Source organism: Danaus plexippus, chromosome 20 (assembly GCF_018135715.1).
Source record: "Danaus plexippus chromosome 20, MEX_DaPlex, whole genome shotgun sequence".
Lineage (NCBI taxonomy): Eukaryota > Metazoa > Arthropoda > Insecta > Lepidoptera > Nymphalidae > Danaus > Danaus plexippus.
In genome coordinates, this window is record NC_083550.1 from 1676871 (window position 1) to 1693256 (window position 16386).

Genomic DNA, 16386 nt, shown 5'->3' on the forward strand with positions numbered 1-16386 from the left:
TAAATCGAAACGTAACAACAATGCTTTTATTTATCATGTAAAAAAAGTTTGTAAAAAAAAACCTTATTGCAGTTTATTTTTTTTATACAATGAATAATACATGTAGATAAACGAATGCATTTCTTATTTATATGAAAAATACATGAATCGGGATATATTTAAATTAAACATACTATTTTGAACGCAATTATGAAATATGTTTATTTCTTAACTGTCAACTTTATAAAAGTCACATAAATGACACATTTCAAAACGGTACAAAGCGTTATGAATATTTCGAATTCCAAACAATTTTAAAGTTTCAGGTAATTTAGTTGTTTATGTCTTAATGTTTATTTTGTATAGATAAGTGACTCATTACAGGGATTGTACAATTTTAAAGTGAAGGATTCATTTAATAATATTAAATAGTATCTCTTTCATAAGGATTGTAAATTGTAGGTGTGGCGCTTTCTACATTTCATCAAATTACTAACAGTCATTTGTTATAACTTATAAGTTAGATTATTTTATGAAAATGCGCATTTTTGTATTACAGATTTTATATGAAAATTGCGTTCGCAGTTAAGAAATATCAAACATGTCGACGCCAGTATTAGAATCTTGTTGGTCACCATGTATTTGGGCGTCAACTGTAAAAAGCGGCAGCAGGGCAGTTGCAGTGTACACAATTGCTATGGGATTGATACTGATAACCTTTATAGCATATCAGATGGCTGGAGGTGATTCAACACAGCTTTGGAACCCTCTGTTTGAAGCTGATGTCAGAGGATGTATGTTCTTCCACTTAATAACATTGCTTTTGTATGAAACTCATATTTTTGGATCACTACTTGTTATTTTATTATTTTTAACTATATACTGCCCACGCTTTAGTTACTTTGTAGCAAACATAATCAAAGGTAGACGAGATTGAGATTGCTGCAAAGTAATCCGAAACATAAGGGGAATGTAGTATTAACAATAACTAAATAACACCTAGGAATCCGAAAATACTTGTTACATTTAAATGAATACTTGCAAAAGTCTTAGAAATCAACATTGCTTTTGAATAATAAAGATAAAAGTTAAATTATAATTCTGCTCTATGCCAATAAAACAGTTACGAAAAAAAGGAAAATATCTGTTTAATACCATATTCATTTTATGTATTTATCTTGCAAAATATCATTAATTTGATGTTTCTAAGTGTCATATATTAGCAATATTACGAATAGATATGTTCGTTGCACTATATCGATGGGCAGAAATTTGGTGATCTTGAATGCAAAAGTACTATATTCATTTTGATGAAACTTTAACAGAATATTTAATAGTTTTTTCAAATTCTAAGCATTACAGTAGTTTTACAATCATTCACAGGACACTAATTAAATGTTGTTAGTAAATCACCAATGTAAATTGTTAACATACTTTATGTCTGAGCCATTTTCTGAATTTTACGAGGACAATGTCGAAGACAAACTCTAGTATATAATTTTTCCTTGTTGTGTCTTACTTAATAAAATCTCTTGCATTTCAGCACTTCAAGTATTTGGGATTATATTCATAGTGATATTGGTAACACTTATTGTGTCGTCGGTTTTAATGGTAATTGATATTTTAATAATCAATTTGTATTGAATGTACTTACATCTGGTTTCAACAGCATGCTTTCCTATTGTTCCTACTTAAAGTCAATCAGTTTTAACAAATTTTCAACTAAATTAATACATCTAATGACAGGAAAAATAAGTTTTAAACTAATATTATAGGATGTTTCTAGATTTAATTCATTACAAATAAAGAACTGTTTGTAATATTTTCACACAGTGTTAAAATAACTAGTCTTCTCTTTAAATTTAGTCTATGGATAAACTATAAGTAGTAATATTTTAAATCTCTTGCTTTTGCCAATGAAGAAAAACATCCGTAAACTATATTTATATGAACAATTTTATTTATATTGTAAGTTAATATTGAAAGCTTTAGTAATTATTTTCTCATTAAATTCCAGGTGATTGGTATTAACATATGGATGAGAGGTCTAATGTTGCCGTGGCTCATAACTATGGCTCTCATCATTCTGTTCCAGTTCGTGTTCGGCTTATGGCTTATAGGGGGATATTATATATATGTAAGTTGTCCAATTTGAATAACAGAAATGCTCACATAACTTCGCCTGCAATTTTATATATAACCAGTTACCTAATTAAGAACCGTTAATATCGTTGTATTTAAAGTTATATAAATTTGCATTAAAATCATCTTCATTGTATATTTAGTGGAAAGTTAATTTAGAAAGAGTATCATGAAAATTATATTATATTCAATCTACATAAGACATTTTTAATTACTATGAACATGTTAAAATCATTTTTTTAAATTTATTTATTTATTGATCTGTGTCATAATTTTTTTATTAAGCATTTGAAACTCAATGGAATCAGTACTAATAATGACGTGTTATATTTAGAGACTGTTAAACAATACATGATAATTTATGTCTCATTAAATTTTTTGGTCATTTACAATTGTTTGATAAATAGAAATAACTTTCATGTCCAATTAATTTTAATAAACCCGTATATATTATTCGATTCTTAGAAATTTTATCATAAAGTTGTTGAATGCAGGATACATGTGACGTCTTTAGTCCTAATTTGATAATTGAAAAATAAAATTCAATTACTTTAATGAATATATTTAAAATTATACAGAATACATATTACTAATACATATATGATATAATATACTGACTGTATACATATTACTTGGGTCATTTATATGAAAATGGCATGTCAAAACTGAGCACAATATTAAAGGAAGTTGTGAAAACAAATATAGAACAAACTGCTTTCGCTTGAGATTATAAATCTGACCTCTATTCTGTAATCCTCACCCCTACTCCGCGTTTGAACGTAATGCGACATGCAATAGATGTTGAAAAAGTAGAAGGCGATGTAATTAAATTTTCATTGTAAAAGTTAAATATTATTAGGTTTTAATAATTAATTGTATGCTAGATAATATATTTTTAGTATTGATTTAAAAGTATTTTATTTTATGTTACAGCTGGATGCAACTTTTGCAGCGCTTCTAGATTTCCTTTGGATGTCATACAATGTAAGTATATGAAAAACATTTTTAAAATTTTTACTAAGACAAACAGAAGCTAAATAAAATTATCATCAATCCCTAACATCACAAGCTTATTCACAATAAAGGTGCTCAGTGGATTTTGTTGTGAGATGTAAAAAAAAAATATTAGACAATAATTTTATTCTGTCCAATTACGATAACCATTTACCAATGAACCACTTTATTTCCAATTATTATAAGAAGAATTTACAGCATTTAAAAAAAACGCCTAAATATACAGAGTACGGCGATTAGTTGTATAAGATTTTCTTAACAAATGTGTATTATTTTCAGATCTACTGCTGGTTATGTGTACTATCACAATATCAGATAATATTACAAATGCAATCGCCGAACATCGAAATACTAGTTGAATACTAGCAACACTGACACAGATAATAAAATATAGATAATAAAATATATATAATTATGTGTTCATAAAAAAAAAATGAAGTAAGCTTAATAGTTTGTTATAGTGTCCAGTTTTGTTTGACCTTAAGAAACTTACCGTCCGTATGAGCTCATGGTAATTTAAGACAAGTGTACAAGTATTGCACTTCCTATATTTGTTATCATCACAATACTTAATTACTGAAAGTATTGCAGTTACACATCAAAATGTGAGTTCCATTCATTCCTATTTTAATGTTTTTGTGGTCGTTGTGAGAAAAATTTATATTTCTACTCAAACATTTCATTAAGTTTTACAAAATAACATTGTGACAAATTAATTACAAATTAGTATAGGTTTAAAGGATATATGTAATTTTATTATAAGGTTGATAACCTCTGATGAATCCGTCCAGTAATTTAATAAAAATAAAGCTGTATATTTAAATATAGTTAATTCCGTTCAGTAACAAAGCACGTGTAGTAAGAATAGCTAAATATTTAATTAAGAGAATAGAAATGACGTCTGCTCTTTGATAAGCGCCTAGTAGAATTTATCTTTGCCTAGTTGTTTTTTCATACCAAATTGAACAGTTTTAGCATAACTTAGTTATTAACTTGAACATAACATAACCTTAGAATAGTTGACTTAAAAACTTAAAAAAAAAACCTGTAAGTCTTTAACAACAATTCTGTAAATTTCAGACTTAATCTTAATTTCTTTCCTATATCTTTATCAAATTCAGTTAAATTACTACTATCTATATACCTTTCTTTGTACATCAAGCAATCGTGTTAGGAATTTTTAAATTATGTCGACTTATTAATAGTTCCGTGTTATAGTAATGTCTGTCTGTCCGTGTGACGTTTTTACGTGAATTTATTGTTGAGACGTGTGTCGCCACCGACCAATTTTTTTAATACATTTATACATTAAATAATAAATCGTTTACAAAATATTCCGTTTTTTAATCTACGCTCGTGACTCGTCCTGGAAACACTGTGTTGTTATTTTTATAATTTTCATACACTCTCATTGTAAAATTTTAGTTATCACTATAATTTTATTTACTGAACTGTAGTGGATTTTGCCACAATACAGTTAAAATAGTTATTTAAATTTGTGAATCGACTCGCTGTTGTATATTTTAACATAAAACTAAGAGGGTAGTTCTTAAAAACGACTGTCAAGTGTTACAACGCGCTCAATGCGACAGTCAATTCCCATCGTTCGGGTCCGCGGAGCCTTCATCAAGTGGGCACTAAATTGTGTTTATATTGTGTTTCATCGAGGGATTATACTTTGTAAGTAATATTTTTTCTTTCGTACAATGTCCTAGATATTAGCATTTCACTAACTGAGGGATCTTGAAACTAAATCCATAGCTGCATATTAATTGTGATAAAGAAATAGTTTCATTAAAATACCTGAAGGCTATCGATATTAAACAGTGATTACACGTTAATCAATTATCACTATAAGGGTTGGGACACAAGCATGGGATCGTTTTTAAGGTATCCGAGTCGTTGCAAGTAAGACAAATTCTAACGCCATTTACCAATACTTTACTAACATGATATATTTTTTTAAATAATTAATATTTATATAAAAAAATAATAATTTTAGCACAAAATAGTAACTTCTACCTAAATGCTTGCATTAAACGGCTAAGGGTTGAAATAGATCTTAGATTACAGTCTTCATTGCGGATGGAGACAAGCCCGTTTTAATATTTAAAATGAGATCCTAATAATATAGCTGACGCTATCTAAGAGTCCTTTAGGGAGGGCGTCCTTCGGTCTTAGGAGATTATGATGAAGGCCTATTGTGCGGACTCCAACCACATACTCTACTTCCAAAGATATTTTTCAAACACGAGGTATCAAGTCAAATCCCGCCACGCTTAAATCACGATACAAAACTAACCTGAGTTGAGTTAAGTACCTACCAACAATCGCCGTGACTCTCACTAACATTAGTGTCTTATGAAAGACCTCCTAAATTCGGACAATTTGACGATTCAAACACGTTGCTTTGACGTTCTGCCGTCGGAGGGCGTCTTGCGGTCCCATCACGCCATGCTTCCGCCCCCCCTCTCTACCTTCAAGGACGTCCTAAGCCGCTGTCCGGGCTCTTAGAGGTATTCTTAGGACGGGTGTACCATCAGGTTCTTCAGACTCTTATTCAAGCGGTAGGTCCACTAGGGGCACCCACACCTTCCAGCTCTCAAAACTAATAGGGCTAACAGCCACAGTCAAATCAAATCTGACAATAGATTGCTTTGCTTTGCTATAAACCCAATAACGTCACTCCTCATTGACGATCACCATTTTACCTGGTACTTTACATACTGTCTGCTTGAGTTTGATAGACAACTTGAATAACATTTTGATCAAAGTTTCTTGGCGGTCCTGATCAATACATTGAAATCTGTCACTACCTATGTATTGTTAATAAAATTTACTTGCTAACTTCCATAAAGTTATTAAAATAACGGTTGATTCAAAGAGAATGTGTAATTATAACCACTCGTGTCAAATAGGAATTTACTTTTTTGTATATTTGTAACCTCAAATTCAAATAATCATATGAATTCCGATGTGAAGAGAATTTGTAGAAATGTTGTTATGTACAATTTTAAGCAACTATTATGCCTTATGGTATTTCCAAACATTTAGTATAAGTGGGTCTGGCAATTTTTGTAAACTGATATAAACAGTTTTAATTCCTTTATTTACGAAACATCTTTGACCTTTTTTATGGATTTTTGGCACAAAAAAAAAACAAAATGCATGACAAATTAAATGCTTATAAGAATCTCAATAGCGGAAACTATAGGGTTAATAATTTAGTATAGACACTTTTCGCAACAATGTTTCTGCGTACAACCAATGAACCAGTATTGGACTGATTTCGTTTTGTTACGTAATGAAACAAATAAACTACTGACAAGACATTGAAAAACATATTGAATTATGGTAACCGATCACAGTATTAAGGGCAAATTTTATTTTGAGTAGTAAAGAGAAAAGTAAAATATATATAATGATTCAATTAGCTATCAGCTAGATCTACTGCTGAGACTATGTAGGTAGATGATATTTTTATAACACCATCAGGCAATAGATCGGCGTCTGAAAGATGTTCACTCTAGAAATCCCCTAAAACAGACTGCTCTTATATTTGTAAAAATACTCGTGAAGCAAGACATTCTAAGACATTTAAAAAAGGTCACGACTCATCTAAAAAGTTTTGATATAAAACGTTTACTTACATTCAATATATATGATAAAGCTTTTTGGGATAACCAAACCAAAAACAATATGAACCTTAGTTCAAGTACATATATATGTTATGCCATTAACAGATTGCGGTGGTTGTCCTTCTTTCACAAGAAGAACATCTTTCACAAGATGACTTGCATACGAGATTAACATTATCCTGTCAAATATTAAGACGTAAATAATTTGTTGACCAGAGTTTTATAGATTAAATCTTTCTTAATGTATGCGTGAACATTACGAGTATGCCCTCGAGAATTTCCGATACTATGCACGTATATATAAAAAAGGCTAACGAGAATTAAAATAAAACTAGTAACAAAAAATTCTTAATATTTTATTGGAGAGATTTCTTTCACGATATCGTCAAATAATCAAAATAATAATCAGTTCAAAAAAGAATTTAAACATAACAAATATTTTCGATACAAGCCTATTCCCAATTAATATTTTATTACAACTTTATTACAATTTATTGATAATTACCTTAAATTACATTACCGTACATAACGAAGCCTATCAATCAAAATGAACAACATTCCCACCGATATTGCACAATAAAATAGCATAAATATTATTTTTATCATTACCAAATAACCTCTATATATTTTAATGATTAACGCCTTTCATATTTAAAAATTAATATAAAATTGGACATAACAAAATTTGAACCGACGCATGTGAGTATTTTCAATTGTCATGTATTTGTATCTAAATATAATTAAAAAATAACGGAATGTTATAACGCTGATGTTTGTTGTGGATGGCTTATTACGATCTGTGTATGGAATCCAGAGACTGAAAATATAATTTTTTCGTAAGATTTCAGTTGGCTTCGATATTTTCTATATATAATTAAAATTTATACAATACAACATTGAAGAAATGTTAAGGAAATACTGCTGCCGATACAATTTTTATAAAAAAAATCTACTTAAGAGTAAAAAGTAAATTAAAACGTAACAGAAGTCTTCAAGTAAAGTCCGAGAACGGAAAATATTAAACGACGTATTTACAGTGAAATCTTATTTCGAATAAAGAATATATGATACAGCGCTTAGTCTAAAATTTACAATAAGTCCGTAAGGGTATTGCCTACATATTATACAATAATTTACAGAAAAGCTTACCGACTAACATTTAAATGATATGCAATAAGCTATGAGAATAGCTCAGCGGGAAGTAACCGCCTTACAACTAACATTAAAATACTATTTTGGCTTCAACTCAACCTCGCCGAGACAACGCTGTCGAGGCTGCTTAGTAATCGTTTGACAGACTGTCAATAAGTTATGTTTCATTGACGCCATTTTATTTATGTAAAGATATTTGGCACATTTTGTCATGATTCCATTAAAATCTGCCTGCTAACATTAAATTGGGAGTCGAGTTCCTGAGTATTCATGTAAACGAGTCTTATTCGATTAATGTAACTATAATCGTAAACAAAAATTTACAATCCAAAATAAAATCTCAAGAATTTTTCGATTCACTTCCAAGGAAACAATTATTAGAGGAAAATGCCGTCAAATATTTTCCGAAACTACCGCATTATGGCTATGAGCTGGTTGAATACCAATTAGTATTCGGCGGAGCGGATTTATCAGTTTGGTGCGAGTGAGAGGCATGAGCGGCGTGAGCCTGAGGATGATAGAGATGGAAAGAGGAAGATGGATGGAAGAATTGCGACTGGTCTAACTGAGCGTAGTCCAAAGCACCCGGAACAGCCGAATACGCTTGAGGTTTCAACGGCAGAGGTGCTTCAGAATTTATCCCCAAATAGGGATGCCTTAACGCTTCAGAATATGAATTGTCATATGGCAGTGCGTATTGTTGTTTATCTCTGGGCGACACTGACCCAGGTGGGGTCATGGCGGAATGATAATCAGCATAACCCGCATATGCTAACGACCCGATGTCCGTGCCTTTATGACCCAACTGTTCACCGTATCCTGACCCTTCACTGCCTGGTGGTGTGGGTAACGGGCCTGATTGACCATCGCTCGAGTAATATCCTCCCGTCCTTCCATCACCTAGGAAGTTACTTCGTATTACACTTTCTCGATTTGCGTACAACTGCCTTAACAATGCTGATGCTGGTGTTGGTGTATGGTTTCCTGGCAATTGACGGTTGAGATGGTTTAGATGATGATTTTGAGCACCGATCCACTGAATAGTAGACTTTTGTTGTTGTTGTTTCAGCAACGCATCTGTTGAGAAATCTGTCGGTCGATGCGAAATCTCTTTACCATCTAAGGACGGCAAATGCTTCGACATGGCGTTTTCTAAATCTCGGACTGATGTCGCGTCCGATGTTTCCGGAATCGATAAATTTGCTTTGGTCATATCACGTTCCACGGGCGACAATGCAGCTGTGGAATTTGAAGAACTTTTTCGTCTCTCTTCATCTCTCTCTGCATCATCGTCTTCTGTATGTTTTCTCTTCTTCAGTCTTCTTGGCATTGGCGAGGACCTTTCTTGGGTCGTGTGTAGTGGGAGAGGCTGCGAGTCGCTCAGTCTTGTTAGGTGTGTAACATCAGAGGTTGGTGGCGCTGATGAGGTCGCGTCGTTGTTAGACGGCGGTTCAGTTCTCTCGGCGGGGTGTCGCGGAGGTGGCGGACCTCCTCCAGAGTCAGCATCTGGCGGACCGTTCTCTGGATCACCGGTCGTCTCTTCTCGTTTTACACCTTGAACGCTCTCTTCCAATTGGCAACAGTCCATAACCGTGTTCGGATATTCGCGGCCACTGCGAATTAAAATATGAAATTAATGGAGCTCTAAATGAGAAACAAATTGTCAACTTTGTTGTAGTTGTTTCATATTCTATATAACCACCCGTTTATTTCAAAGGTAAAAATTTTAGAGGATGTAAAGATTTATTGACAAACTGCCAAATTTATTTTGATGAACCTGTCTATTCATGTAGCTTAGATATTAGAATAAAGTATAGGTCAAAATTAGTTGGAAAATCCCATGTAAGGAAATTGACATGAAATGTTGGTTTTGTATGAAGTCATATCTCACATACGATAAATGGCGCTGCAAGTTACTCATAATAACTATTTTATTTAAGAGAGACAAAACCTCTCAGCACTCCATGGATTTACCGTGCGGGTGCTGGGTCCATCGCGTCGCAGAGAGAGGAGCTTCAACAGTGCCTGTGACTTGTGACCCAGGTGTTGGTTAAAGGGATCGCTATCTAACGCGGTTAAACGCTCACTTCCACCGTCCAAGCTCCTCTCTCTACCTAACCAAATTTGAAACGAACTTACTAGGGCTGCCTTCTATATAAGATTATCTCTGAAAGAGTTCCACCATCCAATCGGTCGATGTCGATAGCATCAACTACTACATCTATATCCCAGACCTACCTAATAACGTAGTTGACACATATGATGTTCTGTTCTTCAGCGTTCTTCGAGGAGCAGACGACGGTAGCGCAGGTCTGCATCCAGGTGTAACCACCCAACTTGTTCATTATCCTGTAGTAGTGGGTGAGTACTTGGCCCTTGTTCATTACTGTAACAATAATAAAAAAAAGTGAAATAATCAATTTACAATTTTGCATATGCTCTACTGTTATAGAGTATAAAATCAAAAGTTACCTAATACTAATACTAATACAAATTTACGAGAATTTGAATATTATATTATATGATTACCAGATTATTGTCAAATTAATTTGTCTCCTACATGTGAGTAATGTATTCCCTTTCAATGCTCACTAGGCACTACTGTTATTCTAGAGGCTCTTTTGTCTCTGACATCATTTACGTAACGACGCTATATAATTCGTATAGTATAATATTTTTATGAAGTCATAACAACGTAAAAGCAACCACATCCATACCTTAGTCCTGCCATAAAGATAATTCAATGAAATAATAGCGATTAATCATGTAGTTCACAGCCATAATTATATTTATTATAACTAAATCAGGTTTGATGTTCATGCTGGTGACCTTGAATTAGTGACTTAATTCGTATGACGATGATCATATATTACAAAGGGTAGGTACGTGTTAAGTTATTTCGTATAAATAAGAATATTTTTATATAAAAGAAACATTGCGTATAGCTCGAAGTCTATAATGCAGTTACTGTGTCTCGTGCGCTAAATACTTGTGATTGCATTACATTCCGTAGTTACAGAACACAAAGTGTTCGACATGTGTATTGTGTACGTGAATCATTAAGACAATCAAGCTTTTTGGTTTTGTTGTTTTATTGTGTATTGTCATTAATTGACAATGAGTCTGGCTTCATGCCAAAACGGCGTCGTCTGTTAAAAGAAACACATTGTTGCGGTGTAAACGTCTCATATTTGTGGTATTTACTACGAGTTTTAAAAAGATATATATATTCAAAAATTTCTTAATATATTGTGTCCACTGATTCATATAGACGATTGTTTCGATTTGTCCACCCATGACCCAGTAAAAGGTGAAATCCATTGGTAATAAATGGCGTAACGACACTTAGTATTCAATGTGTGAATAGAAATCCATGTCAAGACGAGGCTCCAAGGCAGCAGGAAAATTTACAATCGATCTCTTTTACAGCAGACGACTTTTTCCGATGGTCATTGGGCTGTCGAATGATTTATATAAAATGGCGACGGTTTTCGGATAGAATCTATTTCAGTTAAAAAAGTTGTATCCGAGCTTAGGATCGATTATGTTAAAGTTAAAAAAAAATCTATTTGACGCTGTAATCACCTTTTTTAAAATAGATTTCCTATTCCAATGAAGCTTTGAATTTGTTTATTTTAATGATTTTCTACATATAAGTCACAATAAGTTGAAGAGGATTGTCCGAGCTAGACTTCTATGAACTGTGCGTCATTCGTAGCTGTCACCTTAATATGCAGGTTCATAAATGGAAATGTCTAATAGAGTTATCTGCAATCGCTTCAGTAAACGTTGTTCATCACATAAGGGCCATTGAAGTGGAAAATATATAACCAAATGTAGTGGTATACATATTTTTCCACGCATCCATCAAAACAATTTAGGCCTAGCGTCGATCCAACTGTGATTTGAATAATAATATCGTAGCATCATTTTGTTTCCTTAAGGCTTACGTGGGAAATGTCGCTCCTAATGTCCGTATGTTTTGTCCTCTTCTGATATAAAGCTAATGATATATCTATCTCTTCCGAGTGTCGCTTATCTTTTTGTTTCATATGACTTATATTTCTTCAGATATACTAAATGACTTTCTTGATATGAGTACGGATAAAACATTAGGTATTCAGTTTTTAGGCTTCATATTTCAGTTTAAGTAGAATTACTGTAACTTTTACAAAACGAAGAATTTTGCAAGCAGAAATGAGTCTGAATATAAATAAGACCAAAATATAATCTGTAAATAGTTATGTAACCATCAAAATTCAAGATGGCCGGCGATTAATGGGAATCACGATCCAATGACGTCACTCGGAGACTTTTTCACTACAGCCGTTGATAGCTTTACGAGAACATTAATTTAAATTTAAAATGCACAATATACAGATGCCGGTCAAATGTGTACATTTCTGTAGAATAACAATTGTTCAAATTAACATAAAACACCGGGTGTTTGTTAGAAAGCGGGTAATTTGGTTACAACCGTACACGCCAATGGGATTTCTGATTTAAACATGTAAGTATATAAAGTAATAAACCCACAGGATTATACTATAAACTTCCGCCACGACGCGGTCTTAGAATTTTAAACGTACCGGTTTATTTGTTCATTCTTATTACATTTTTACTTTTATATGTTGATAGCCTACAGAAGTACAGTATTATATCAAAATTTTTAATGTTTTCTTGAGCTTCTTACATACTAATTGGCCGTCTCCACTGTCCTGTTATTCACAATTCGTTCATACTATTCCTGGTGCAAGTTGCAACTCTAGATATGAGTGTTACTTACAGTCTACGTGGCATTTTCTTAGTTTGTTGGCGTCCTCTCCGTGGCAGAGCGCGTAGAGATTCTTCCCTGTAAGCTCCTCGGCTGTATATCCCAGAAGTTCTGACACTCGGCTAATAGATTTTAACATAAAATTAGATAAATGACAATCCAAAATCAAAATATTTAATAAAAATTATATCAATCAGTAAAAAATATCGCGTATAATTTACCTGGGCTCGCAATGCGCTATCCTGAAGTCAAAATTAATTCTTGTAACGAACATATCTGACTCTAGCCTGATCTCATGAACTGATGGTGGTGGTAAGGCGATGGCCAATGCCACCATCCCGAGCAGGGTCGGTGGTGTCTTGCGACTGTGAGAGAACGTATACTGTGGCCGAAGACGACATAGCATAAGCACCACCTAGAAAGAAGACATATCATTGAAAATAAGCGTAAAACATACCGTTCCTTGCTGTTCTGAATGGTAACAGTTCTGAAAATTATATAAAACATTTTGTTATATCTTTGAATGTTTAAAAAATAATGAGGCTTTTTATTATCTTGACGATTTTATGATAATATATCTACTTAATTTCTTTAGAGACATTTGATATCTCAACTTCAATATATCCTTATAAGTTTCCTCTAAACTTAAAGTGTCCTAATACGAAACGTGGTTTACGGAAAGGAACTTTCAGATGCAAAATTCAGTCGTAAAAGACGAAGTCACGTCCTCCAGGTAACTCCGAGCTCCCGAATTCAAGGAGGTTGAACTAATTTTAAATTTTCGCAATAAACGCTTCGCCTCTGGCGCTATACCCATATAAAGGGTTACAAACGATTTCTCTAATTGCAATATCGATATTTGCGAATAGCATTGGCAATTTAGATTTAGATAAACACGAATTATGGGTGTGAGTTGAAGTACTAATCCTAAGATTTATTTAGTTACGTATACACGTTTCCACCAAGATAATTCCTGTTCATATAATAGGTAAACCTCCTCCTGAGGAAATGAGTTTAAGATAGCTTATAAGAAATAAATAGCGAATTGAGTTGTCAAAATAATGGAATAAAAAAATAAAAATCCAACGGAAACAATCTATTACAAACAATTTTACGGTTCTAGTACGTTATTCTCAAGTCACTGGAGATATAATCGCGTTTTATGTTCTAGCACCGAGTTAGGCAAAAATTATGGGCTCGCAATTCGCCTTGAGGCACCCCACGCGGCACAATAACTCTTACAATAATATTTGTGATCTTGAACGGATAACGCCCGTGCTAAATTATTTAGGAGTAATGTAATGCTAATTCCTATATCTATGGGAATAATACTTAAATGTTATTCGGCTTTTAACAGCTTACTTGATATATAATTATTGAAAAGTCTTTATGTAACTAATTGTAAGACATATCTTACAGATCAAAAGCTTTCGTGAAATCTAAAAACGCTTCTCCTATAGATACCTACCCGCCAATTACCACATTCTCCGTTTCTGGACGTATCCCCGTTGCTTCTTCCCACCTAGATCGAAAACGAAAATAGTGTCTATTTACTTCTAAAGAAATAGTTCCACGAATTTTCATAATCCATCTATAGACAGTTCAACACCAAAATTTTATCATATTGTGTTAATAGAACTAATATAATATACAATACAGGTTAATTTGAATAGTTAACTATGTTATCATTGCACGTAATCACGTCATTTCGGAAACCGAAGTTGAAACAGAAGTGCACTCAAAAATGTTGATTATAATTATGTTAATAAAGGCGACAATTGTCTGTGACTCTGTTGAAACTTCAGTCGTAACAGATACATTTAAATCTTACCCTGTATCCAGAAGATTTGAAATGACAGCCACGTTTTGTGAGAGTGCTCTTCATTCTCACGCAAAAAGCACGGTCCATGCCTCGGAACAACGCCCCACTAGCAGCTAGCGTCATTTGTGCCGATACTGTTGAAGAAATTTTACTATATAGATACACTTATATATTAAAATAAAAGAGGTTCTTCGTATCTGCTTATACTATAAAAGATTCCAATTTTAATAATATATTTGAGTTATTCATACATAAAATAGTCCTGCAGAGTAATAGATCAAATAAATTTTCGTCATAATGAAATTTATACTTTGATTACGTATATTGTAGATATCTTAATGTGTTTTGTTACTGACTAACTCATATTTCAAAGTAACTGTTAGTAGTTGTGTTTACATAACATTTTTTTAATGACTACTTTAACGGTTGTATGTAAAGGATGTTCTATTAAAGGATTCAATAATGTCATTAAAATGAAACTCAAGCCACGTTGGGTTAAAATGGGTGACGTTGAACGTTTCGAATCAGATGGACTCATTGATTACGGTAGACATTTAATTATCGTCGTGGCAGCGAGTTGGTGGCAACGCCTTAATTGATTTCATTGATGGTTCGAGCTGAAAAAACAGATGTTCCCAAACTTTCACAACACCACAAGGGACCCAAAGGTAGTCTTTACCGACATAGATATTAACAGGACTTTTTTTTTTGTAAATATACCTAATATAAATATTTTATGAATTTCTAATAATTTATAGGTCGAAATGCAAACAAATATCGTATATACTTTTAATACGATATGAGAAAAAACAAAGAAATTCCGATATCTGTACTATTTGGTGTGATTCATATACGAAAAAAACCAGTGCAGAAAACGTTACTCACTGTGTAATTCAATCCCAAACCTAACTGTTTTGTCAAAAATATTAAAATTAATTTCTTTAGTTAGTTAATGTATAGATGATTGAAAAAATCTTGTAGTTTTGGAAACACTGGAATTTAAACTATCATTTCCGTAGACTTTACAGGACGTTATGTTATTATCCACGCGTTTCACTCCCGACAACCCTGCCCTTAGAGCAATTTTGGACACAATCGAGATCTGTCACATGCAACTTGATTGATTTTTTAAAAACTCTTAACGTAACTAAATTGATTCCTTACGTGACCTAGTCTGGTAAGGTCCAAATCACCCAATTAAGGAAAAGGAATTTTGTACTTTAAACTATGCTCATGTTTTTTGAAATATATTTAAGTTATACAAAGTTGATAAAACTTATTTAGTAACTAATAATATTATAATAACTTAAATTGACTTGTTTCATATTTAAACAATTCCAACCAGAATGGTCTGTAGAAATTATTACCTTATAAAATTAGCAGCAACGGAGCGCCTACTAAAAATATACGATTTTTTTTTTAAATATTCCAGTCATATAATTAAATTGAGAAATGACATTTGAGAGCGATCTCTGCAGAGATAGAAAATTAATTATATAATAGATCAATTCTTTCCCATAACGATGAAATTATATCAATCGACACCATAAAAGTCGCTTGACTCCCCATTGACCGTTTTATAGACCAGCACCGTGAATAAGTCAAAATTTAATTTCAATTTGGTGCACAATTTAAAGCGTTATTGTCAGACTATTGAATGATTCTCTGGGATCAGCACAGCATCTCCGAAAGGTGCATTCGCCACAAGGAACTATAATTAAATTCTGTTTATTTTCTTATTTTTTTGTCGAACATCTTTTTAATATACATTTCAGCTGGACGACGCTGATAAGTAGATATTGGCTAACGGTGTCGACGCTCTATTTTACAAATTTTGATTCATTAACTTTTTACGAGGTTTTAAA

At 32.8% G+C, this 16386-nt stretch overlaps 2 protein-coding genes across 4 annotated transcripts in view; one reads left to right on the forward strand and one right to left on the reverse strand.

The window, feature by feature from the left end:
- Nucleotides 1–235: 235 nt before the first annotated feature.
- Nucleotides 236–4469, forward strand: LOC116774095 (uncharacterized). Of its 2 annotated transcripts, none has more exons than XM_061523912.1 (6): nucleotides 236–305; nucleotides 539–773; nucleotides 1523–1590; nucleotides 1997–2116; nucleotides 3055–3105; nucleotides 3415–4469. In XM_061523912.1, the coding sequence occupies exons 2-6, from the start codon at nucleotides 581–583 to the stop codon at nucleotides 3499–3501; spliced, it is 519 nt and encodes a 172-aa protein (XP_061379896.1). In that variant the 5' UTR covers nucleotides 236–305; nucleotides 539–580; the 3' UTR covers nucleotides 3502–4469. The 2 variants fall into 2 exon arrangements, with proteins under 2 accessions (XP_061379896.1, XP_061379897.1); XM_061523913.1 differs by lacking the exon at nucleotides 236–305 and adding an exon at nucleotides 329–441.
- Nucleotides 4470–7113: 2644 nt separating this feature from the next.
- Nucleotides 7114–16386, reverse strand: part of LOC116773901 (protein trachealess) — a 36905-nt gene continuing 27632 nt past the window's right edge. The window contains exons 6-11 of one of the 2 annotated variants that reach the window (XM_061523834.1): nucleotides 14531–14655; nucleotides 14168–14221; nucleotides 12921–13114; nucleotides 12712–12821; nucleotides 10164–10311; nucleotides 7114–9538 (exon numbers count right to left, since the gene is read on the reverse strand). In XM_061523834.1, coding sequence (XP_061379818.1) covers nucleotides 8350–9538; nucleotides 10164–10311; nucleotides 12712–12821; nucleotides 12921–13114; nucleotides 14168–14221; nucleotides 14531–14655 — 1820 coding nt within the window. In that variant the 3' untranslated portion in view covers nucleotides 7114–8349. The remainder of the gene's footprint in view (nucleotides 9539–10163; nucleotides 10312–12711; nucleotides 12822–12920; nucleotides 13115–14167; nucleotides 14222–14530; nucleotides 14656–16386) is intronic. The other variant, XM_061523835.1, reaches the window with a different exon arrangement.

Bases quoted from the DNA above. Each gene is read 5' to 3' on its own strand.
- LOC116774095 (XM_061523912.1), top strand. From the start codon at position 581: ATGTCGACGCCAGTATTAGAATCTTGTTGGTCACCATGTATTTGGGCG. The intron at 774-1,522 runs GTATGTTCTTCC...CTTGCATTTCAG, and splicing joins TGAAGCTGATGTCAGAGGAT to CACTTCAAGTATTTGGGATT. The intron at 3,106-3,414 runs GTAAGTATATGA...TATTATTTTCAG, and splicing joins TCCTTTGGATGTCATACAAT to ATCTACTGCTGGTTATGTGT.